This window comes from Varanus komodoensis, unplaced genomic scaffold, assembly GCF_004798865.1.
Source record: "Varanus komodoensis strain SLA01 unplaced genomic scaffold, ASM479886v1 scaffold5, whole genome shotgun sequence".
Taxonomy (NCBI): Eukaryota; Metazoa; Chordata; class Lepidosauria; order Squamata; family Varanidae; genus Varanus; species Varanus komodoensis.
In genome coordinates this window covers 49,995,890-50,021,859 of record NW_025336087.1, presented here as the reverse complement: position 1 = coordinate 50,021,859, position 25,970 = coordinate 49,995,890, and the positions used below count along the sequence as shown (strand labels likewise).

General features: G+C 38.8%; 1 protein-coding gene across 8 annotated transcripts in view; it reads left to right on the top strand.

The window, feature by feature from the left end:
• PIP5K1B (phosphatidylinositol-4-phosphate 5-kinase type 1 beta) overlaps positions 1–25,970 on the top strand; it is an 86,471-nt gene that overhangs the window by 46,717 nt on the left and 13,784 nt on the right. For all 8 annotated transcript variants that reach the window (XM_044446737.1, XM_044446734.1, XM_044446735.1 and 5 more), the window contains 8 exons: positions 2,696–2,848; positions 3,635–3,934; positions 11,623–11,834; positions 12,691–12,774; positions 12,886–12,934; positions 14,102–14,186; positions 15,812–15,967; positions 18,066–18,210. In XM_044446737.1, coding sequence (XP_044302672.1) covers positions 2,696–2,848; positions 3,635–3,934; positions 11,623–11,834; positions 12,691–12,774; positions 12,886–12,934; positions 14,102–14,186; positions 15,812–15,967; positions 18,066–18,210 — 1,184 coding nt within the window. The remainder of the gene's footprint in view (positions 1–2,695; positions 2,849–3,634; positions 3,935–11,622; positions 11,835–12,690; positions 12,775–12,885; positions 12,935–14,101; positions 14,187–15,811; positions 15,968–18,065; positions 18,211–25,970) is intronic.

The following is a 25,970-nucleotide window of genomic DNA, read 5'->3' as shown; positions in this document are numbered from 1 at the left end:
CCAGCCCCCCTCTCGTCCCCCCGAACGGCACCCCAAACAGCGGCGACCCCTTTGGTCGCCGCCCTTCGGCCGCCGGCCCCGGCCGTTGCCGCGGCTTTGACTCTGCAGGGCGCCTCCGAGACCCGCCCCGTCACGCTCCGCGCGCGCCCGATCACCTGGGCTGGCGGGCGGCGCTCTCCGGCGCCGCGTGCGGCCGCGCTGGCCGGTGGAGCTGGCTGCCGTCGAGGTCGCAGCCGCGTGCGTCTGCCTGCATTCGCTTGCCCGGGAGCGGCGTGATGCTGGAGGTGGGCGGAAGCGTCTCTTGCAGCGCGGGGTCGGTGTTTCCTGCCTGGGGGGCCGTTCCCTCCTGGCCGTTGCCGCGGCTTTGACTCCGCAGGGCGCCTCCGAGATCCGCCCCGTCGCGCACCGCGCGCGCCCGATCACCTGGGCTGGCGGGCGGCGCTCTCCGGCGCCGCGTGCGGCCGCGCTGGCCGGTGGAGCTGGCTGCCGGCGAGGTCGCAGCCGCGTGCGTCTGCCTGCATTCGCTTGCCCGGGGTTGCTTATTGTATGTCACAAAGGGACTGGATGCATGAGCTAAAAATGCATATCACAGCTTTTGAGGTCATATTTTATTTTTATTTATAGGTACACTTATTGATAAAGCTATTATTAAAGGTTCAGATGCCCACAGAAAATATATCCCAAGTAATCCATTATTGAATGCAAAGTGATAAAAAATTCAGTATTTAGACTACTCTTGTTTGCAAGGAAAGAACTAGGAGCTCAGTCTACAACCATGTTACGTCATGAAACATCAGAGTGTACTGTACTGATCCCCTAATACAGAGGCCCAGAAGCTACTTGGGACTTGTGGGAGAGGGTGGGGAGAGGGATCATCTTATCTCCAGCCACAAATCAAAGATTACACAGAATAGCTCCAAGCACTGGCTGAGTGCTTTCTCTTTCCCTGCTACTTGCTGCCCCAGTCAGAACAGAGAGTAGAGCAAGACAGAGGAGGCACCTGATCCAGCTTGTATTTGAATGCCTCTTCCGTGTGCCTACTGAGTCCTGTTTTCCACAGACAGAAAGGGTTGGTTTATGTCAGAAAAGTAGGAGGGGCCTCATTCCCTTGACATCATTCAGAGTACTGGATTGGCAAATTCCAGATGTCATGCTGTTCTTGAGACCAAAAATGTATTCTAGTTCCTGCCTGAGAATCAGTCTTTGAAATACTCAGCCATATTCTGAACCCTTGTAAATCTGATCCTTCCCTCAATTTGTCGGGAATGAAGTATTTTCAAAGCTATGTTACAAAAAGATGCTTGTTAAGTGATTTAACTTTTAAGTTCTTCTAAGTCTCTCAGTGTGGTTCTGTATATTAGTGAGATGGGGTGAGTTGAAAATCCTTTATATGTTCAGTTGTAGGATTACTTTGCCACTGATTTTTCCCCTTTTTTGGCACTGCTGTTTATTCCAACCTTCACTTGGAATAAACAGTGTATACATGGGGATACAATATTCGCTGCAGGAGATAAGCTGTCCATGTAAGAAGTGTGTTTTGTGTGAACTGGTTCTCTGCTTAGTTTCATGGTTCTGTCATACTGATATTTCTTGAAAAAGAAAAAGTAACTAGGTCAAATAAACCATAGTAACAATTCTAAAATTACTAGACTTCTTAAATGGATACTCTTGGACTGACATTCTGCTATGGAACTTGAAAATAAATAAGGAGCTTTCATGATTGAGAATGCCATTCACTTCAAGGAATAGAAAGTGCTGATACTTCATAAGTTTGGAATTCTGAGGTAGAGTTCTAGATTAAGGAACCAATATGTTTTCTTATTTTTACACCTTAACCTAGATTACTTGGTAACACCTCTAACCTATTAAAACATGCTTGGTATCCTAGCTTGTTAAAATATAAATACTGTTCTTTGTTATATTGGGTATATGTACACAAATGCATGGAGGATAAATATTTACTCTTAAATTGCTCCACCTCAAACTTTTCCATTGATTTAATCACTACTGCAGTATGTTCATTTCCTTCATTGATCAAACAGCCAATAAAAAAAATAGATCTAGTATGCTGGGACTGTTTTGAGAAGTGTTTCACAGCAGTAACATACACAGGAGGAACCTCTGTTCTTAAGGAGACATAAATGTAAATTATCAGAATAAAATGCAGCTGCCTGGAAAGTAAATTCAAAGATTGTTACTTAAACTCCAATTCCTCATGTTTTTTGTTAATCAGGACAAAGCTCCTGAATCAAACCCCGTATGAGCAGCTGAGAAAGTGATCACACTAGGTAGGCCTGCTCAGCTAGGAATTTCTCTTGAGTGTGTTCTGTTGCAAAGAATGGGGATTGTACAAGTATGTGTTGTTGCATAGTTTCTGTAATTTTAATGAGACCTGTTCAGAAGTTCCAAAAGAAAAGTAGGGAGGACTTTTAAAGTAGTACCAACAAAGTCTTATGAGGTACTTGCAGGCCAGTTCTGGGAAAGGAGGCATAGTATATAATGAGGAAAAACCTGTTTGTGTTCCATAAATTCCTTACTGGTGGGGGCTTTCCAAAGTAAATGAGCAGTGGAATGTTTAAATAGTAGAGTTCATAAATGTCTCCTTAGCCACCTTTTGTGATTAACCTACTTTTAAAAAATGGCTTTTATATTTCCATCACTCAGGGTAGCATTAAATGTCTCTTTGTGTGTTCAGTATTCAATCTGCAGTGAACCACTAATAGAACTATCCAATCCTGGTGCCAGTGGATCCTTGTTCTTTGTCACTAGTGATGATGAGTTCATAATCAAAACAGTTCAACACAAAGAAGCAGAGTTTCTTCAGAAGCTGTTGCCTGGCTACTATATGGTAAATAAATTCAAATCCTCAGCGTTTCCTATTTAGTTTCTCTTGTGCATGTGAATTTTTACTTAGTACTTTAATGGCTTTATTCAGTGCTTCTTCATTTTTGAGTAATTTTAAACACTGCTTTCAGTGTTTTAAACATGTACTTCATATTTTACATTATTTATGAGATATAGGTGAACTTTCAAATATTCAAGGTTAACAGACTAATTCTCTTAATCATCACAATTACTGTGAATGATCATGATACTGATAGAACACCTATGTAAGACTACCACTGTATCCTGTTTTGTGGTGTTGACCTTGCATTGGTGTTGGTAAACCACATTGCCTGTATCAGTGTGCTATGTCAGCAAATTGTAAAATTTGCCTGTTTTGAATATTTTTTTATTTCTGGGTTGGTGCTGCTGTAATTCCCCTGATCCATTTTTTAGGATTGGGGCACAGGATAATGGGCAGTTACTTCACTATGCATCAAAATTTCCTCCTTGGTTGCTTTAAATATGGTTAGGCGTAATATCAACAGTGATATTGGCTCTATTGTCAGTTAGATTTCCCTTTAAATCAGGATTCAACACTAGTTAGAATTCCTTAGGTAAGGGGGAAATCTGGTAATAGTTCGAAGAGGTTAATGTCAGCACCTGTCTTAGCCATGGTTGAGGCTGGTAAGGGGAATGCATGCCTGAAGAGAGAATAGAAGATCCCCCTTTCATATTTAAATGCTGATGGAAAATTTACCTTAAGTATGTCACAGATGTTGATGGATTTTGTTTTGTTTTGTTTTTCAAGAATCTCAACCAGAATCCAAGGACGCTTTTGCCAAAATTTTATGGACTGTATTGTGTTCAGTCGGGGGGTATTAATATCAGGATAGTTGTGATGAACAATGTTTTGCCACGAGCATTGAAAATGCATTTCAACTATGACTTGAAAGGCTCCACATACAAAAGGAGGGCATCCAGGAAAGAGCGAGAGAAGTCCAACCCCACTTTTAAAGACTTGGATTTTTTGCAAGATATGCATGAAGGATTATATTTTGACTCGGAAACCTATAGTGCACTGATGAAAACACTACAGAGAGACTGTCGTGTAAGTGAAATCTTTTGATAGCACTTCCTTTTTTCACACCGTAGTTCTCTTGTTATATTAACACAGCAAAAAGATGAAGTGGTTATGTTACCATTTATCTATCTATCTATCTATCTATCTAATCATTAAAACTGTTTATAATAACTGAGGATCCCACTAGCTCTTCAAAGTGATATATAATTAAAAATAATAAATATGTTAGTCATTAAGTTATCATAATATACAGTAGTCCCCCAGAATTCATGGGGGTAACGTCCCTAAAGCACCCATAAATTATGAAAACCCACAAATTTGGTGCTGGCATTGGGCGCCGGCTGCCAAAGCGGTGCGGGCAGGAGCCACGGAGGTGGCTGCACAGAGATCGTTTGCTCCGAGCGAATCCAAACTCGGAGGAAACAATCTCCTTGTTAGTAAGCCGTTGCACAGTGAGGCATTGGCTTACTCACAAGGAGATTGACTTGGACTCGCTTGGAGAAGAATTCTGTGAAAGACTGAGGCCGCAACGCTGAACTGCGACTTCACGGGGGTATACTGCAAAAATAAGCAAAAATATTTTTCTGTTTCAGACAATATAAAAATGAAGAGTTAAAAATTAGTAGACACAAGAGTTTAACAAGGTTCTCTGTATTTTAATTTTAAAGATGTGCTTTTTGTTTTTCTCTTTTTAAGCATACCTATCATGGCTCTCTTAACATTTTTTCTTTAGTTCATTATCTCTCCACTTCCCCTCCCCCAGTTCTGTGTTAGGCCCTCATTTCTATTGATCATCATCCTTTAATCTGTCTTAGGTTGCAATGCTGTGAACACTCATTTCGGAGTGTCCTATAGAATTTGATAGGACTTACCTCTGAGTATATATGCATAGAATTGCACTTTTTCTTTCTTTGTCTCTGGGGAAAAAAACACTCCAAGTAATTATTTTAGGATAGACTATGAGGATCTTGAAATGTGGTGTTTATCAATCTTCTGTTGAACCATTCAAGTAAAATCATGGTGTTATTTTGTGTATTTATGCATTCCATTGCTTTTGTGAATTTGCATCCTGTACATGTTCAGACAGAAAAATGTCTAGTGGTGCTGGCTAGAAAATGCTGGGAGTTGGAGAGCTTTTTTTCTGTCTAAACTACACAGGATTCTGTGCTTGGAAGTTAAAATTAGTGGCTCACTTGCATTGGAACTTTTTCACAGGAGGTAGTACCTGGAATTTTGGTTTTGCTGTTCAGCCCATGAAACCTTGCTAAAAAAAAAGCAACTGTCATTGCATGTCTTGATGTTCCTGCATGGAAAGCACTTCCACAGGAATTACCATGAAGCCCATGTATGTGGTTTTTCCATCTGTGTGAAAAGTAGAGGCCAATTGGGACTCACCTACATGCAGCAAACAAGAAATACAATATGCATATGATAATCAGATATGACTAGATCAGAAATGAACAACTTTGGCAGGTCTCAGGGTCAATTCCCCCTGCCATTGAAGGCCACATTCCTCTGCTCTACCACTTTATCCAGTGGGGACTCTTCAGGAACATGGCTCTGTTTCTTAATGAGGCACACTTTCCCAGTGTACCATGTTTTAAAGGAAAATGGTGGCTCTTTTGTGGCAGCAGCAAATTTATCAGTGGGGGATAGGAACTGCAGAAAAGGATGGTGAGGGGGGCATGTGTTGCCCTTCCTTCATCTCCAGTATAATATCTTGTTGTCGGGCAGGGTAGATCTTTCAACTGTGTAAGAATGTAAAAAATAAAGGGAGGGAAGACTTAAGGCAAAGCATGAAAGTGCCCTGCTGAGAAACTAGCATAGCTGAGATGAGGGCTATATAACAAAAAGAGCATCTCTTATAAGAGGAGTGCAATGTTTGTGAGCACAGTACAGCATTGTGCCAAGTCTTATTAGTGAATATAAAGCCATTCTTTGTTTGGCTTTTGAGTGTGAAGCTGAGATGATCTAATAATCAGCTGTATGCTCATCAGGCATTTTCCCAAACAAAGGATATTGTTCCACATTTTAGTCTCTAGAAATGAATATTCCATGAACACAACTAAATAGTCATTATGTGTAAGAATATTTTCTCTGGAAACCCATACGCCCTTTACCCTTTATAATGTCAAGAGGTTAATAGTAGCATCAAAACTATAAAACTACAGTTGAATGTATGATATTGGAAAATAAGCAGATTACTTAAGTGAAAGTCAAATTTAAAAGAACAAAAGCTGATAACTTTTTCTGCAACATATGCGAAACTTTTTGCAATTCTGTTCCAGACTGTCTGCAAATCCTTCATAGAGGCTGCAATATGTTAACCTCACAGGATCACTCTGTAGTCTATGTGGGAAAACCTACATTGGAATATGTTACCAGCAGTAATGTTTCCTAAGACAAAACTATAGGAATATAGAGTCTTACTGTGACCTTCTTACTTAATCAACCCCTTGAATGTTGTGGTGTATATACACACATCTGTATATTTTTCCTCCCATCCTTTCTTCCTTACCTTCAATAATTGTTAAATTGATGGTTATTACATTGTTTTTGCTGATGTTTTTTCCCCTTACCAAAGGCAGTGCTTCAAGAATGATCAAGGCATTGCTTGAACACTTATTCTTATGTTACAACTATAGGAAAATACAAAGTAGATTCTTAGTGGGAAATGGTTGTGTGTCCTACTGTTTAATAAAGGAAGTTGACAGTTTGTAAAGAGGTAAGATTTACGGATTGAAAAACCTAGGCTAGACTAATACTGATGTTGGGAAGGAGCATTTTCTGGTGAAGGATTTTACTGTCCATAGATGCTATTATCTGTCCATCAAAACCTCGGTGCCTAGCTTGTGGGCTTTTCCAGTAGTAACTGTGGCCAGATGTAAATTCTATTCATTTTGTTTAATGAAAGGTTGAATCTAGAAATCTACCTGTGTAATGAAGGAGGGTTGCAGTACAAGGGTGGTTTCTTTCATGACCCTTCATCAAAGGAGGATCATTTGGGCCACAGAAAAGCAAATTTTCAGATTATTCCACAAAAGTTACTGGCCTGCAACATTTTTTAATTAATCTGCCTGCCCACATATATGGGTCTTGTCTCTCTGTGCTTGTTCACTGGCTGGATTGTTAGCACTTGCATCCACGTCCTTCAGCTTGGAAGCAAAGCACCCCCGTGACCATGTCATGTGCCTGAGGAAAGAAGACATTGTGCTGCTTTTACTCAAGCACCTGGGTTGGATTGCTCTGTTTCCATGCCTGAGAAGTAGGTGGCAGCAGAAGAATGCATGGTGTTCAGTTCACCAGTGTGCTAGAGATAGTGAGGTACTTTAAAAAGAGAGAACTAACAGCAGATTAGAGAGTTGGGGGCTCTTTTTCAGAATTACATCTCTCTCCAGACTTTGCTTCCTAGAAGCAAGACCTCCAGCACATTGTTTTTGTACATTCTCCATACTTTATGATTAGGAGAAATACTTTTTTCACAAGATAATGTTGAATTTCCTCCTATGTATTGCTTCTTTTATTCCACATTTATTCTTGAAGTCAGGCTCTGGGAAAATGAGGACAAAATCTGTTTTTCTTAACATTTTAAATATTTGGGTGAAAGGAGGAGTTCTGGTGTCATAAACCCTGAAGTAGTATATATATACCAGCAGGACATACGCTCAGTTTGTTCAGATAGTTTCATACCAGAGATAACTGATTATTTCTTTCCCAAGCAAAACATATTGCTGAAAAAGAATGAGCACTGTGCGTTTTTTTCCTCAAGAGAACTTCAGCTAACACCCAAAAACAAATATTAATTTATCTTGTAAAACAATATTCTCAAATTTTTGAACTAAGATCATCCTCCAAAGTGAATTCTACCTTTGGGACTTGCCAGCCTAGAAGTACCTCAAGAGCCATATAAGGAGCTGCACTTGGAAGGGGAAATCCTAAAAATCCCATGTGTGGAACTTAGATTTTGAGTTTGATATAAACTCAGAAAAGGGAGCAGGTCTCTTTAAAAAAAATCCTAATGAGTAATGCGTGATGGTGGTGATGTTTTGCAAGCCACTCAGTTATAACCATGCATCTTTCCATTAGTACAACCCAGGGTAACCTTGACTTAGGAGTAACTGAGTATTGTAGGCCACAATTCTGAGTACAGTTCTATAGGATTCATCTGAGACAGACAGCCTCATTGAAGTATTTCTTTCAAGAACTTGCTTTTGCATAACTCTGTAAGCTGGATTCAATTCTTGCTATGGATAACTATCTTCACTGTGTTCTGTTGGACATTAGAACTGTTGGTTTGGGCCACAGATACTAGAAACCCTTTTACTTTACACTGTACTCCCTGCTGTGCCATTGCGAGACATAGGATTAAATCAAATGTCATGCTAGTGGAAGTCTGCTATGGCAGTGGGCCTTCTTCCTCTTTCTTCCCCTCTGCAGCCTTCTGTGCTGCCTGAAAATCTGCTTCGTAAGATTTCTTGGCCCTCCAGAATAGAATTGGGGGGTTGCAGGAATAGTGGGGGGTATTGCTACCTTCAGAGTTTGATGAATGGAAACCAGTTCCCTCAGCAGAATGACAGCATTGGATCCAGCCCATAAAAATAATTCCACATCTTAACAAGGCCTTTACTGTTGGCATTAGGAAACTGATTTTGCCTTTTCTCAGGGGTAGTTCCAAACATTCACCTTTTGTTTAGGGAAAAAAGTGAGAAAACTATCATAATGAACAGTATGACTTGCTTTTCTCTGGCAATTGAAAGTTTTCCTGTGGTACTACATTATATTGCTTAACTAGAAAGTGAGTATAAGAAATAGTTAGAATATGAAATCTTTTGATAGTCTCTTTTTAGAATTTAAGGATACCCCATGCTATATTTAGTTTTAGCATTTAATGTGTTTTATGTCAGAAAATGATTTTAGCATAAATAATACATATATTCAGTCATAATCCTTCTAAGCTGTGACACGCAACTGAGTGTGTATTCAGGGATCTTAGATGAAAGTAAAAAATGCTTAACTTCCTGATTAAATATTTGCTTTATAGAAGAGTGAAGCAATTGTACCATGCCATTGAGCTGAAGTCAAGTTTTTTAAATTGTTTGCATCTTCAAATGTGTATCCTGGTGTGGTATAAATATAGGTTAATGGTAGTAGCTTCATTTGTGATAGAGCATGTGACCTTATTTTCTGACTTGAGTAAATTGTCATTATTGTATGATCAACTGGATGCCACGGTACTGAACTGAACCATTCATTCTCTAATAGTAAGAGCCTGTTTTGTTTCTGCGGAAGAAGGAAAAAGCAAACTATCCGTTAGAAACAGCATAATAATAACAACTCTGATAACACACATTGTGCTATAGTATTGTGCTATTGTTTCATATTCCTAGTTTGCAGAAGTAGTTATATCTTTGGTTCTTAGTTTTTCTTTTTCTGCCTTTAAATAAACCTTAACCTCAAGGTTGGCAGAGCACAACAATTATGCAAACAAATTTGAACTTGAGATAGCAACTGGGTTTGCACAACAGCAGTCCATTGTGGGTAACTATGATAGGCTGGAATGCCCTCCAAACAGATTGCTTTGCTTTGACAGCTGTAAGCAAGGGGAGTTCCCACTGCCAACAATGTGTTTGTCCTCGCCTTTGTTAGCAAAATAATACTCTGAACTTTCCTGTAGAAATTGCATTTTAAACATGCTTTCCTTAGTTACATAAACCAGGGAAATCAGGCTTACGGACAACACAAGAATTTCAGGTTCTGTGTCATGGTGGCAGAAAACATGCTTTCCATTCAGAAAAAAGGAAATTAGTTAAAAAAGGAAATTGAGGCAGCAGGGCTGGAAAATACCTCTGTTTGAATTCTTGGCGAGCAACTGCTACTCTGAGTAATCTTTAGGCTCGGTGGACCAAAGGCCTGACAAAATCAGGCATCTTCATTTAGCTTTCAGGTCTGTGTTTCAGCAACCACACCAGAATCAATTCCATTGGGGAACCACCATGTTATACTGTATTTCTACTGCTTTCAAGGAATGGCATATCCCCTCCTTACATATCAAATGGAAAAAACCATGATTGACAATGGAAGGAAAAAGTTACTTTTTGATAATGCAAGCAAGCTGCAGAGCTTTAGACTGGTGTCTCATTAAAATATCTCTGTGTGAACCAACTCACATTGTGGAAAGATTTCAGAGGTCAAGCACATAAGTAGCAGAAATGCTGCACTGGCCAAGACCCATGCTCCATTTGCAGAATCTTGTATTCTCAGAAAGATCCGATATTTTGTTTTGTGGTAATATTTTCATTCATGTTTAGATGCACAGATTTTTGTTATGTCCAAGGGGGATTGTTCTTCGCAAATACTCTATATTGCATTCCAAAAGTGAAGCCTCTTAGATCTCAAGTGGTAGAAAGTTCGGCATTGCGCTCAAGTGGGGCTTTTTTCTGGGCAAACAAAGATTGCACCATCATTGAATATTTTGATAAGGCATCTTAAAATAGCAGTGACATTGAAGAAGCTGCAGGGTAGGTGCTAAATTTCACACACAGATTGGCACTATCCAGCAGTAATGAAGATGGGAAAACTTGCAAATGTAACAAGGGAAGAATGGCAAGGCCTTCCTGTGGTATTCATAGATACTATTTAATCTCCCTATCCTGCTCCCATAAAAGATGTTAACAATAGACAACATATCTAAATGGTGATGGTTGTTTGAGTACCCCATACCTCTGCATGGACCCAGTTACTCTACATAAAGCTGGCAATAACAGTTTACTGACAGGCAAAACCATTAAGGAAGTTGAACAGAGCATTTAATTTCATGATAGATTTGTTTGTACTTAATATACAGTGGCTGCAACTTGGAACATATTTCAGCATTTTTTGCATAGGCAACAGTGGGGCTAAAGGAAGTCCACTCAAATTTTATCTCTGTGCATTGATGTGCATGCATTACAGCTGAGATATTTCTCACTTCAGAAGTTTAATATGTAAAGATCCTGCTTCCACGGAGGGATCATTTTCTAGAAAGGCATAAAGTTCAGTTGCTGGCTATAATCAAAACTCACAGAAGGAATAAACTATCCAGGCAGACTATGACAAGACCTATTCAGAGCACCAAGAAGGAAGAAAGTGATATTAGAACACTGAGCTATAAATATCCTTCCTCCTATACTTACTCTCCACTCATGATGGAATGTAATCCTAAGCTACTTTGGGATCCAATCTTGTTCAAAAACTATGGTATAAATATAATAAAATAATTCCTACTTTTATAAACTTTTGTTGGTTATCTGAGAAATCTGGCTTATCTCAGCTACTCTCTTTTGCTATACTTAGAAAATAATAAATAAGCACCATTTTTCTTCCAAGCTTAATACATTACTTGTTCATATGAATGTTGTCTCATTGAGATTTTTTTTTAAATGCATAGCACAAAAGCTGTGGTCTTTGTATTTTATAGTTAAAAAGTTGTTTATATTAATAGGGTATAATCTCTTATTTCGTCTATCTGCCCCCCACTCTATATATACCATCATTTTATAGTTGACAGAGGAACTATACTTTTATTTGGATTTGACATTTTACCATTGGTGTATTCTATTGTGCAAATCATTTATCATTTTACTGTTTAGAACTTAAACAAATTGTTTTTCTTACAGATCTGGGTCATTTGGCTTTTCAGTACAACTATTTTCAGTCTAAAAAATCTTTTTGCCTAGGTGCTGGAAAGCTTTAAAATCATGGACTATAGTTTGCTGCTTGGAATCCACATATTGGACAGTGCTGCAAAAGAGAGAGAAGGCGAGAGTTCTCAAAACACATCTGATTCTAAGCGCCCAGGAGGACAAAGGGTTCTCTATTCCACAGCTATGGAATCAATACAAGGTCCAGGAAAAACTGGGGACTGTGTTATCACAGAAAGCACCAATACGTAAGTCCTGAAAAATCTACGCTTAAAGAAAAAGTTACTGGATGCTCCTAAATCTGTTTTTCACTTTTCTGAATACTGCATCTAAAATAGGCCTGTTTGTCTATCAAATTTTGAAGGACAGATTAAATCAAATCTCCTTTGAAGGACTGAGGCTGTTCTGTTGACTATAAAAATTTAAAATGATTATCCATTATTTGTGTGTGTGCGGGGGGGCACATTAAAATATTTCTTTGTTGCTCCACACCCAAACAGAATCTGGAGCAGTCCACAGTACCAAGAAAAAATAAAAAAAAATAGTAAGTTAAAAACATTTTAAAACAAAATTACATTAAGATTGTGGCTGGTCAGCAGGAAAAGGCTTCATAGGGTAAGAAGCCTTTAGCAAGTGATGAAAAGAGCACAGTATTGGTGCCTGTCTGACCACCCATAGAAATGGGGCCACCACACTGAAGGCTTCCTACCTGGTGGACTCCAGTCAGACCATGGTGCATGATATGCTTTAGAACTAGGATACAATGTCCCTAATTCCCTAGCATTGTTGGTACTGTGACACAATATTTTGGGCAAATAAATAACAGAGGAGTAATGAATAATGTTAAATATGTAAGGGGATACATAGGATCTTTGAATTATTAGAAAAGAAACACAATGAAATGTATGAAAAGAAAAAAGAGGTCTACTTTTAAAATTAATTTTGTTCCTCAGATCTTGTTGCCCCTAGCATGTGGCTTTCAGCTATTCAATCTAAATACCATGAGGCTCTTTTGTTTGAGTTGAGTTAGCACATTTCAGTAGGGATTTTCGAAAGAAAAGTTTAACATACAGTGTCTTGAAATTATTTTGTTGCTGCTGTCAGAATGGGAGGCATTCCAGCTAAAAGCCACAAAGGAGAAAAGCTGCTGCTATTTATGGGCATTATTGATATCCTGCAGTCATACAGGTAATGTGGAATAATATTTTGTATACCTATTTAGTTGCTAAATTAAAGTGTTGATCTTGTAAACTAAAAGAACATATTTCACTAAGCTAATTTTTTGGGATGTGTCATCAGGTTAATAAAGAAGTTGGAACATTCCTGGAAAGCACTTGTTTATGATGGAGTAAGTCATGTTTAAAAATCTTAGAATGTTTGGATATGAGTTTTTGTGTTAACTAATCTTACTTCTAGCAATTATATGGCACATGTATTAATTGGATACATACACTGTTGCACAGCAGTGTCATTTATGCATTCACTTATATGCAGTGTTATCAATGTGCACAATCCTTTGTAGAATAGAATGAGAAAAATAGTGCAGGACCCCATTTCAAAGACATTTACAGTCTTCATGGTGGTAGTAAAGGAAAATATATATGTGGAGGGAATATATATATGGAGGGAAAAGGAGAGGCAACAGGCAAAGAAGGAATGTATGTGAGTACACAGTTAACTGTGCATAAAGACTAGACAGTTACCTTTCTCTGCAATATTTGCACCAACTGTAGTGCAAGTACTTTTCTTAAATTAAAAGACAAGAAATAAGCTAAACTTTCCAGTATTGAACAAGGATAGAAAACATCCTAACCCTCTTAAAACCAAAGACAGAGTTCACTCACCACAATCACCCACATTCCAGAATTAATTATGGTTTTAATGTGGTTTGCCACTAAATTGTAGGTGGTTGTGGAAATGTGGATTATCATGTTGAGATAACGAACCCTAATGAACCATCCACAGTTCATAGTACAGTGACAAGCCATAATGAAGGTTCTCTTCATGGGTTATTAATGGTTAACAAGTCATGGCTTGTTAGTGCAGCTGGCTCAGACAACAGAACCCACATTTCAACAACAGCCCACACTCAACCTCTGAATGTGGGTTATCACCTCTGGACCTCGTCATGATATTGGCAATTCATCCAATGTGGACTCTTATTCTGCCCTTTTTATTATTTTTTTGACTTCCTCAGACAGTATCTGGAAAGTCTGTCTTCACTATGTCATATAAGCCTTAAGAAAACATTTTTGTGTTTAAATAGAGGGAGTAAGCGTCAAGTTGAGAATGTATTACTCTGTAAATATTATTATGAAATCTAATGGGTAGGAGACAAGTAAATTTTGCCAATGATAACTTTGATAATGAAGACATAAACGTCATTTTAGTTAGAAGATCTATGATGGTTTCACAGTGTAATTAAAAAACTCTTCTATAAACTTTATGGTCTGTTGTTAATATTTTTCCTCTTTTGTTTTTGACTGACATAATATGACTTCTTTTTGTCTTGTAGGACACAGTTTCAGTCCACAGACCAAGTTTTTATGCTGACAGGTTTTTAAAGTTTATGAGTTCCAGAGTATTCAAAAAAAATCAAAGTAGGTTCCAAATTGTCATTAACTAACTTAGGGTCAGACTTCACATTCTGTTTATCCTATGGAGACCAGTTGCAAATAGCTTATGTATGACAATTTTGCCAGGAAGATAGTGAGCATTGTTGGTAGGTGTTCTACATCAGTTTCCCCCAGTCAGTGCCATGTAGATATGTTGGATTGCAATTCCCATCATTCACTGTCCTGGGTGGTGGGGTACGTGGGATTTTTGGAAGGACACTGTACTGTTTTGGAAGGAAGAGCTGTACTATATGAAATGAAATAGGAAGTAAAAACCTGTCTCAAACATTGTAAGGAAGCAAATAGCAGTAAAGGGCTGTTGCCTTCCCACAGAGGCTGCTAGTGTACAAGTTGAAAATGCCAGCCCCAGATGCTTATTTGCAAACACAGCAAGCTTGTAATTTGGGTACTTAGTTCAGGAAAAGGCAAGCTGGTAGTCCCCAGATATTTTTGATTACAAGTACCATAAGCCCAGTCTAGATGGTAAGGCATCATGGGAATTGTGGTTCAAAACATCTGGAGTATAGCCAGTTACCTAAGCTTGCAATTAGATATTATTTGCACTTTGTACTATAGAGTATTTTCACTGAAAAATATAGTGAATGCAAATGTGCAAAAGGTAACATGGACTTGATCCTTCCCGGTGCAGGCAGGCACAGAAATTCCCCATTAATATATGAACCACAATGCCTTCTCTGTGTGTACCAATTAGCATGCCAGGCAGTATGGGAAATGTCACATCATGCCTCCCATATCCCTGTCAGCTTTCTCTACTTTGCTTATTAAAGGAGCACGTATTTGCAGCTTGCATTCCTTGACCAAGCAAGGGCTTAGACTCATGGGAAATCTCCTGGACAGTGCCAGTTGTAAGTGTGCCAAAGGTACTGGGGCAGTAGGGAAGCCAACAGGGCTCTTCTCTGCAGGGTACTGTTGAAATCTCTGCACATGCACATGTGGTCTAATAGGAAAATAGGAAGATTTCAGGTTATTTTGGTAAATAGCAATTGAAATTCTTAGTCATTTCGGTTATCTGGAATAAATCCCCTGTATGTTAAAGTTTGCGTTGGACTACATTTTGAGTCAAACAAACTTTTGTCCTTGAAAGAGGAGTCCAAATCTGCAAGAGTTCAGCTTATATAACCATAAAATATTTATGTTGTAAAATACATTCCAGGGTTTTTTTTAAATGGACAAATGCCATTCATTCTCAGATAAAAAGATTATATGGAAAAAATTGTGCCAGGTATGTAGTCTGCTAGTAGCCCCTTGCCATTAAAAAGTTCAGTTTGAATATTGTTATTCTATTGCTGAAAGCCAATATTTATCAGATTTATAGTGTCCTATATTACAGAGCCTTCTGAAGACAATTACAGTCTTGCATGGTATTGATGTGATGGCCTGGAGTTATAAACAATAGAACTGAAGTGAAGCATGGCAGTTAGGATGCTGATGGCAATCACTTGAATAATCTGATCAAATCTGTTTTGTGGCAGTCAGCAACATTGATCAAAGTCTGCGCAGGAAATATTGCTGGTATAATTACTGCTTGTTGGCTATGAGAAGTGTCCAGACGTAAATTTCTGCCTTAATTTCTTCCTCTTTAAACACAGCTTTAAAGTCCTCACCCTCCAAGAAACGATGTAATTCCATTGCTGCTTTAAAGGCTACATCACAGGAATTTGTGTCTGTAGTTAGCCAAGACTGGAAAGATGAAAAACACGACTTGCTTACAGAAGGACAAAGCTACTGTAGCCTTGATGAAGAAGGTAAGGATGAAGGATGACTGGGCTGCACTGAGCTGGTAGACCAGCTGGGTCTACTCTGTGTATCCCAGTAAACTGCCCGTGTGTCTGGGTACTGGACTTAGCACTAAATTTCCTCCAATCAAGCCAATCCTATAAAGTAAAATGAGTTTATTTCAAAGGGAAAGGAAGAGAGGGTGAAAAGTTAAAGGGGAAAAGAATAAGGAATAGGTTTAGGAGAAAAGAACAGATTTAAAAGGGTAAAACACAAACCAACTTCCAATAGTATGAAGACTCCACAGTACATTGCCTTGACAGAAAATAACAACCACTAGCCCTACTCAGCATTACCTAGGCAAGAGTAGCAGTCCAGCAGTGCTGGTGTGCAAAACACCACTGGTCATTTATCGGTCCAGGCAAAGCAAATAACCCCATCCGTGTGGCATGTGTTTTAGGCACATCCTGAGAACAGGGTGATAGCTCAGCAACTAATCCTAGGGCTGTCCACCCCCAACTCTTGGAGCATTTCCCATCTAGGCTCCTGTCCAGCTGTAAGCAGTCAAGCACCAAAAAGCCATAGCAAATAAAACACAGTTGCCCCAGGACAGAACTATCTCCCCACCTCAGATAAGCCAAGGGAACAACCTTCTAGTTGTCTTGTCTCCCACTCTGCACCAGGGATGATCAAGGGAAGAGAGGAGAAAAGACAGATACTCCATTAACCCTTGACCTCTTGTCCTTGGATCATCTTCACAGTATTTACAGGATCATCTTCACAGGCTTTTTGTGACAGAGGCGGCATAAAAATGCTATAATTAATAATAATTTAAGAGCTGCCTGCTCTGTAAGATTTTTCCCCCAGTGCTGGAGTTCATAGTCCATCTGTGTAATTATTTTTTAAAGTGAAAGGTGTAATACAAGAAGAGTTTAACTCCATGTTTGGAGAAGTCTCTACATGGCCCTTCAGTCCACATCTGTGTAGCTCCCGCAGTGCTGCAGTATGAGATGCTCCCAGTTCGATTTACTGGGCCAATGTGGTTCTTTCAGTGGAAGCTGTGGCAAGCCATTAATGAATAAAGAGAATGAAGAATAAATATACCATCATCCTATTTGAAATCCTAATTATAAATGGAACCAAAGAATACTGAAACCTTCTAATGATTTCAGTTATATACCATTTGGTTTATTTCCTGTTAAAAAGTATAAATTTGTCCCATATCTTTGTAGAGCCTACAACAGAGGTAGGCAACCTGTTTGAGCAAGTTTGGCACTTTGGGAAACTTTCATGGCCACCACCACAAGATGGCTGCCATGGGAGGCATGGCAAAAGACAAGTAATCTGCCCAGAAACTGAAGTACAAGGCAGGATAGATGTGAGCTCTAAGCAGCTTTGAACTCATAATTTCCATCTATTTCACAAACAACCAAGCTGTCAATAAGAAAATGTTACTTTTTTAAAAAGTGGGAAGATAGGGCATTTTTGGTAGATATTTAAAAAAGTGTCTTGGGGCACATTGATGACTGTGGGCACCATGTTGCCTACCCCTGGATTACAGGTACTTGAAAATCAACAGGTATCATTGGCTATTAGTGTGTGCAACTGAAAATCAGTCTTAGAATCCCAATGCCCCACCTTCCATTTGTTTTCTCTGGCTGCATTCAGATGATTGTTCAAGACTCCATAAACCAAGTTTTATGAAGCTCTGGACTATCTTGTGGTCCTCTTCTGCCCCTCTTTCCACTGTGCATTTACCACAGAAACCCTGACTTGATTACCTACTAGCCTATTTTCATGGTTTGTTAACCAACATTAATCCATGAATCAATGTTCTCCACTTTGGACTCAACAGGGAACTCTGGCTTAATGCAAGCTAGGATCTTTGGGCCAAAGCCAACATACATTGAGAGTAGGGGAGGCAGAAGCACACAGCCACACCATTTACCCACAACTTCATAAGCCATGATTTATAATAGCATGGATGCTCATCCAAATGCAGCCACTATGTATTTTTCCACAGCAAGTAAGCTTGTAAACTTTTCCATTGATTGTGGATTAATTTCACATCTTAAAAATAAAATTTATACAAAAACTCTTTACATAAACTTTTCTTTTCCTATGCAGTATTAGCTTCCCGACATCGGCCTGATTTAGTGCCAAGCACAGCCTCCCTGTTTGAAGCTGCATCTTTAGCAACCACAATTTCTTCTTCTTCTCTATATGTAGATGACAATTATCCACATGATGGAACTAGGTTTTATGCTAGCAGGTAAGCAAAAGATGTCATTTTTAGCTTTGATATAAATGAGTGAGCTCCTTTCTCCCCATCTTGCCATGTTCTGATTTATAGTTAATATTGGGAAAAACAGACAATTTATTACCAGTAGACTCCTGACTATATCAAAGCCTAGAATTCTCTGAGCCCATAGCATCTCAGCCAGATTGGGTCCTCTCACTCCAATTGAACCATTGGATTTACCCAGGGTGGATTTGATTTAAATCTATTTGATTTAAAGCACAATTTAAATCACTAGTCAGTAAGACTAGATTTAAATCATGGTTTTGTAGATAATTCCCATGCAGGCCTGCCTTACCTGTAGATAAAGGAACTTCATTAAAATATTCCCATATTGGGTCTCTTTTATGGCCTGCTACCATTATAGATTTTCTCCTCCAGGGAAAGAATAATATACACAGGCAATGCATAAAAAGATCCAAAGACTTGTGGAGTATTCTGCTCAAAAAGGTTTTTTTCATTTTTATTGCTTGCCCCTCCCTCCTCACACTTAGCTTCTTGTGCATATCTGTTCCACTCCCAACAATCTTTTATTCATTGAATTTTTTGAAACGTGCTACTTAAAAGGGCTGCGTTCTGTGTACATAGATTTGCAAAAGAACAATGGTATTAAGGACTTTTTATGTCCATTTTACAACATTTTTGCTGTGAAGAAGAGGCATGTAATCTCCGCAGACACATATTTACAGTTTTGAGAACTATAAAACTAAGCATATGTGATAATATCTTATAGATAAAAGAAGTGCCCAATAATACTAGAGAAACCTCTGGAAGAGCATGACATTGTAAATGGATTAATGGAATTCATTTATCAAACAAATTAAACATTGCATGAATATATAGTCTCATGCTACATAATTAAAAATTAATTCTCATTTGATGATGAATAACTTTTGGACTATAAAGTATTTTAAATAGAAAACTATCTTTTGACAGATATTTACTCAAAAAGCATTTTATTTTTTTTAATCTGATTTATTTATTTTTAATCTGATTTAATTTTCTAAAAATCCAATTTTAATAAAAAAGCAAAATTTACATTTAAAAAAAATCATTGATTTTTATGCACCCTGGATTTACCAGAGGTTGTGTGAACCTAGAGGAGCCCTGACTGCATCTGGATAGGATAACAGTGCCCCTAGACCAGTGATGGTGAACTTTTTAGAGACCGAGTGCCCAAACTGCAACTCAGAACCCATTTATTTATTGCAAAATGCCAACACTGCAATAAAACCTGAATTTGCTGACCACCAGCACAAGGGGGCAACGTTCCACTGACCACCAGCTTTTGACCGGCCCTGAAAAAGGCATCTGAGTGTATTTCCTACCTTTCTTACCTTCTGCTAAAATCACAGTTGAAGCAAATCCCTGGCAGCTCACTGACCAGCCATGTGAAAGCTCAGTGAGTCGCGGCTAATGAGTGATGTCGTTGCCTGGCGCCCTTAATCTTTCCATATATTAGCATGGCTGCTGGGGTGATTGTGTGCTGACAGAGAGGGCTCTGTGTCCCCCTTTGGGCACGTGTGCCATAGGTTTGTCATCACTGCCCTGGACTGTCATCCAGAGTTCTCAGACCATAATGGTCATTGTATCCCATGCAATTATTGACTCCCCCTACAATCCTGTGCCTGTCTACTCAAAAATGAATTCCATTGAATTCAGTGGGCCCCATCCCCAGGTAAGTGTTTATAGAATTATATCCTATGTTTAAAAAAATGGTGGTTTTGCCTCTTGCTGGATAAAACCCTGCAGTGAATTGTTTGGTAGTATCAAGTAGCGTCCCAGTTTTAAATCCTTTCTCTCCACACTCCCATCCACTGGGCAGGCTACTCTCAGTACTGCATTAAGAATTCCTGGACTACACCTTATTCTTAACTTAGTACCATTGTAGTTGTAGAGTAGAAAAGAAATTAAAGGCAAAAGGTGAAGATGGTGTCATGAGTGTTTCTGTATAATTTGCTGGTTAATGGAATTAGTTATACTCTAAATTTTTGTTCAGAATTGTGCTTTGCCTGGTGTTTTATTGGAATGTTTGATAACCTCAACATTTTCTCCTGCAGTAATTGGTTTTCTACCTGTTCTTTTATCTGTCTGACCCAGGAGAAAGTAACTGAAATGTGTTTAGGTTATCTGTCAGTTTCCTCTTGAGTGGCTTAGGAACGAGTACTATGCAGTATTAAGGTGCTGAGTATCTTTGTTTGAAGATAAGCTGAGTTAAGTGATAGCCTCCAGCTGTTTACATAAAAATATATGTTCATAAATGCTTTTTAGAAAACTGCCTTGACTGACAACATGCTGCAGTATTACTTTGCTTCATGGGAAAAGGCCTATAGTGATAGCAAAATCAGCATTAATATTTTGTAACTGGGAAGATATCTCTTTATACCTTTGAAATAAAGCATTTTTTCATCATGTAAATATTGAATCACTGCCACAGGTAAATTTAACTATGTTATTGTTAGGCAGGATGACTGAATGAATGTAAAGGATCTCATATCTTCACATCTGTGAACACAAACCCCCACTGCTATGTAAAATGATATATTTCTCTTCACTCTCCAATACTACTTCTCTGGATGTGGAGGCATTCATCATATACATACGATCATATACATACTATTATTCTTTGTTAATCTGAAACAACTACCATATTTCTCATTATTGATGCACTATTAGGAGCACAGAGTAGAATGCATGGTAGGTGTTTTCTGCATATTCCAAGTTGATGTTCTTCCACCTTATTGCAGAAATCTGTCTTTCAACATCCTATACTGAAGCTGAGAAATCTCTGATGCCAGCTAGAAGTACAAGAAATTAGTGGGCAAATAGCCTTCCAACTGCAGTGAATACTAATTAAATACACAAAGAAATACAGATATGTTTTTCAAATTTTCAAATCATTGGGCTACACAAACATGCTGTGCATAGTATTTCCATCACAGTAGCTGTGTCTGTTCCACAAAATACACAAACATATTTTCTCAAACTCTATACTGTGAGTTTACAGATGTTATGTTTATGTGTGACAAAAATCAAGGGCCTTGCATTTGCCGGTACCTGAGAGAAATTGTACTGAAAACAATCTTCTCTTTGGAAACATCATGACAGATGCCATTGCCAATGTCCACCCTAATTACTGATAATGCCGAGTTGCTTTGGCAAATAACTTAGGTTTGGTAGAACAAAAGACCGTTTAATGTCAATCAGGTTCACTTCAAAGTCAGAGAGTGTATTAAAAAGTCAATTCCACTTACTGTTTTTCAATAACATCTGTAGTACTTTGCAAAACAGGAATTGCATTGCAAATAAGGTATCTGGCCCAGAAAGCATCCTAATGATATGGTGAGTTGCTTTTCATCACTACTCTGAGCCTTTCTGCAGCTGCAAACAGTATCAGGCTTATAGAGTGCTACTACTGTGCAGTTAGGATTAGGATTAGGATTTATTAAATCAGGGCTATGCAAAATTGGCTACCTGCATTTTGCCTGTTACCTGCATTTTTAGTAATCTGAATCTTACGCATAGAATTATATTTTTCAGTCTTAAAAAGGACTGACAACTAAATACTTGCTTACTAGATATGCTTACTTGAAATAAATTTGGGAGGTGGGGTTGCATTACACTGTAGTGATGGTTGTTTCATCACAGTTGATCTTTTTCCTTAGACTGGGGTAAATTTATGGGAAAAAATCTAATATGTTATACATATGGGAAAAATGTATCTATTCCATCAGCTTCTAAGCATATAGCTGATTAAAACAAATAGTGCATGGTTTCTACATTGTTTTGAGTATGCAGGTTTACCTTTATATAAGTAATATTTTGTAGAAGAAATGTCATATGTGAAGCAGCCTTGAGTTGCTGAAGTAGGTACAAAAGATACTTCTCTTGGAAAACAGCTGCATATTAATTCATATTAAATACATGGGTCATGTTGACCCGGTTTTGCCTTGAAAGTATTATTATGCATTTATATCCCTTCTTTTTTCTTCCTGTGAAGAATCTAAGTGAATTTACATAATCTTCCTCCTTTCCTTGTTATCCCCATAACATTCCTCAGGCAAAGTCTCAGTGACTGGCCCAAAGTCATCCAGAGAGCTTCATGGCCAAGTAGAACTAGAACCCGGATCTCACAAATCCCAGTCTAACACTCTAACAACTGTGCCACACAGACTCTGTGCTATATTGGCTTTGTATGAGTAAAATTGCCCTTACCTCCCCAAAAGAATACCAGGAACTACAACTAAGGAGGGTTGCTGAATATTTTCTTGAATATCCTCGCAGCAAATATTTTCTAGTTCCATGTTTGAGTTGAAAATAGCAAGGTTGATGGAGTAGATTCCATCCTTTCCCACAAAAAACACTTTATGCAAGTTACATTGACATCCTTTTTCATGTCATCTCCTTGCTTTTCTTTTTGTAGATTAGGTATACAAATAATCCAAGTTACTCAGGGATCATGTAGTGAAAAGGAGGACACTGTAATACGATGTGGCTGTTTGCCTGGAATATGTGGTCAAAGAAAGCAAGAGGGGCAAATGAAAAATTGTGTTTTCAGAACTGAAACTTTAAAAGAAAAGTCTGATTCCAAGTCTAATCTGTCCCTGCCTAGCAAATTGCAATTCCCAATGTTCTCTGGAGATACAGCGGTACCTTGGCTCACAAACTTAATCCATTCCAAAGATTGTGGCCGTCTCCCCACCCACACCCCGAGCACAAGTGTGGCCATCTCACCACAGCACAAGCACGGACATAGATGGACGCACTCATGGGCATGCTGGGGGGAGAGATGGGTACAATCGCGGGTGGCTGGGGGGAGAGACAGACGTGGGGGAGGAGATGGTCGAGATCGTGGTTGCGCTCTTGCAGGAAACGAGGGTGCGATCTCAGCCATCTCCCCCCTCCCAACACGATCATGGCCATCGGGGAGGTGGGGAGGAGATGGCCCCAATCGCAGTCACTACCCAATGTGGAGTCTGCGACCTGAGTCAAAATTTTTATGAAATTTTTGTTCGTGACCCAATGTGATCGTGAACTGAGGCGTTCTTGAGCCAAGGTACCACTGTACTTAATTACTGTTAAACCGTTTTAAGTCTGTACAGTAGATATTTCCTCAGAATAACAACTTTAGAAAAATGTGTTGCTAACAGCATTGAGTTAATGTACTGTCAGGACCACCTTTTGAAAATATACGGAAATGTTTCATCAGTTGCATTGAATCATATAAGGGATTAATTTAGTAGTAATCAGTCACCCAATTCAAACATCACAACATGGATTGTTGGTGGGTTAACTCTGAGTTGCTTAACCCCTAAATAGCCAACAATAAACAGAAGTCACAATCGTAATCCTAGATTTTTAATTGAAAGTGGAAGTGACAAGCATGGTAGAGCCAATATTTTTGCTTGGTCCCACTAGATTTTGATGATTATGTGGCTTTAATTGCTGTTATGGAAAAACAATGTGGGAAGTGGTCATTGGTAGTTCTGGTCTGGATAATCTACTGGAACCTGAGTTTCATGAGTACTGCCTTTTCAATAAGGAGTAACATTTGCTTGCCTGATACAATGCCATATGCTATTTGTTTGAGATTCAAGCTAGTTTACAATGCAAATACAAAATTAACCTCTATAAATGTGCTTGTTTTAGAGAAAGAAAATGAGTGAATTTTTCCTGGGGAGATTTGCCTTCTCACTGTGCACCTGCAGACAGACAGCACCAATCTTTCTGGTGCTGTTTCCAGGCTTTAAAATGACATGGACATATTAATTATTATCCAAATTCTGATTAGTGAATTAGCCAAGAGTTCCTTCCTAATGCAACCAATAAAATAAGCACACCACTTAAGAATACAGGTGACCCCTGAATTATGAACTACTGTTCTCAAGAAAACAGACATTTGTCTTTCAGTTGAAATTGTATGTGAGTTGGATCACATATAGTCAGCCCTCCACATTTGCAGGGGCTAGGGATTCAAGACCCCTGTGAAAGTGGAAATACCACAAATATCTCTGGGCTCCCTCCCCACCCAAGCTCACTGGTGCCTCTTTGCAGCAAGGAAATGCTGGAGACAATGGGCAGGGCAGGAAGGCATGCTTTGGAGGCCTTCCTCTCCCCCCCTTTTGTTTCCTGTCTCTCTGTGGTGATAGCCATTTTCACAGTATTTTTTGAAAAAATTAATAGGGTTTATGGCAGTTTGTTCGTAAGTATGGGTTGCTCAAAACTCAGATGTTCATAACTCAGGGATTGTCTATAATTCGACTATGGAAGGAATGCCATTATTGTCATCATTAGCTTTGATTGAATTCACAGTGGTGTAAGTCAATGAAGTGTCATATAGGAATCTGTGATGAGCAACATATGCTCAGGACCACATTTTCACTTGTCAGATACAGCTCTGTTTTACTTTTTAATTAGGCAAATACACATTCTTTTCCTACCAGCTCAATTTAAAGTGCTGGTATTAAAGTTCAAAGTCCTACAAGGGTTGAGGCCACATTACTTGAAGGATTGTCTCATTCCATACATTCCTGGATCATTATCAGTGGCCTTTTCCTGGGGGTCCCTGCCAAAGGAGGTGAGGTGGAATTTTCCAGAGGTGGTGCGGGATGCCCTCCTGGGAGATGCTCATCTGGCATCTGTGTTGTGATCTTTCTGGTACCAGGTGAAGGTTTTTTAAAAATATAATCTCAGGCTTCTTAACCTTTAGTTTTAAAAATGGTTAGTACATTTTTAGATCTTTGCACTGCTGCTGGCTTTTATCTTAGTTCCTACTTTATTTTTATATTCTGTTTTACTGTAGTGGTGAATTGTATGCTTTTAAGTTTGCTTGTGAATCCCCCAAACAGCTTTGGCTAACAGGTAGTAATATAATAAGGGGAGACACACTTGTGTGGATACCTTACACTTTAGGGAAGGGCTTTGGGGATAAGCACAAGGAAAGATGCTGTGGTTGTTGGTATGGGAGGAGGGGCAAATGGCTTCACCCTTACCACCTTGCTCATGGTAGTTGAAAGCAACTCAAACACAAAGTAAAACCAGCTTGGGGTATGGCTCTTTCATGCCCATTCATTTTTCACCTAGGTTTGGGGAAAATAAAGAAGTTATGTGTTCTTCCACAGTTGTAAAGAAAGATTTGTGTATATGCTGATTAATTGTACAAATCTTACTCTGTACATTTCTTACTCTTCCCTCCTAGCTTGGGGCCAATAAGTAATTTGTTTACAAAATACTTCAGGTATTGGTTAGATGGAAGTTTGCATCATAACTCTAGAATTCTTGTCCCATGAAAAAAGATGCTGCTTTTTATATTAACATTATAGTTGACCATGATAATACTCCCATTTCCTATGTCTTTGACTCTTTCATTCATTTTCCTGTCCCATATTAATTTGAGAGGTATATGCTATGCATATCTTCAAGATTACATTTGGTACCAGTCTTTTATTGCATTTTATTTAAAACAAACTTCTTTTCTGTCAACGGTTATTATTGTGTCAGAGTTTTTATTTTTCAAAAGATGATGAAATATAGTGCACATTAAACAAGCACTTCCAGTGTTCTTCTGGCAATCAGCCTATACTGTGCTTGCTTGCATTTAGCTAAGTACTGGCAAAAATAAGTGAAATGTTGTTATCTGAGATAGGAAAGGGGGACTTATCCCAACCTTACTAATCTGTGTGAAACCATAGATAACACACAGACACAGGCGTACACACACACACACACACACA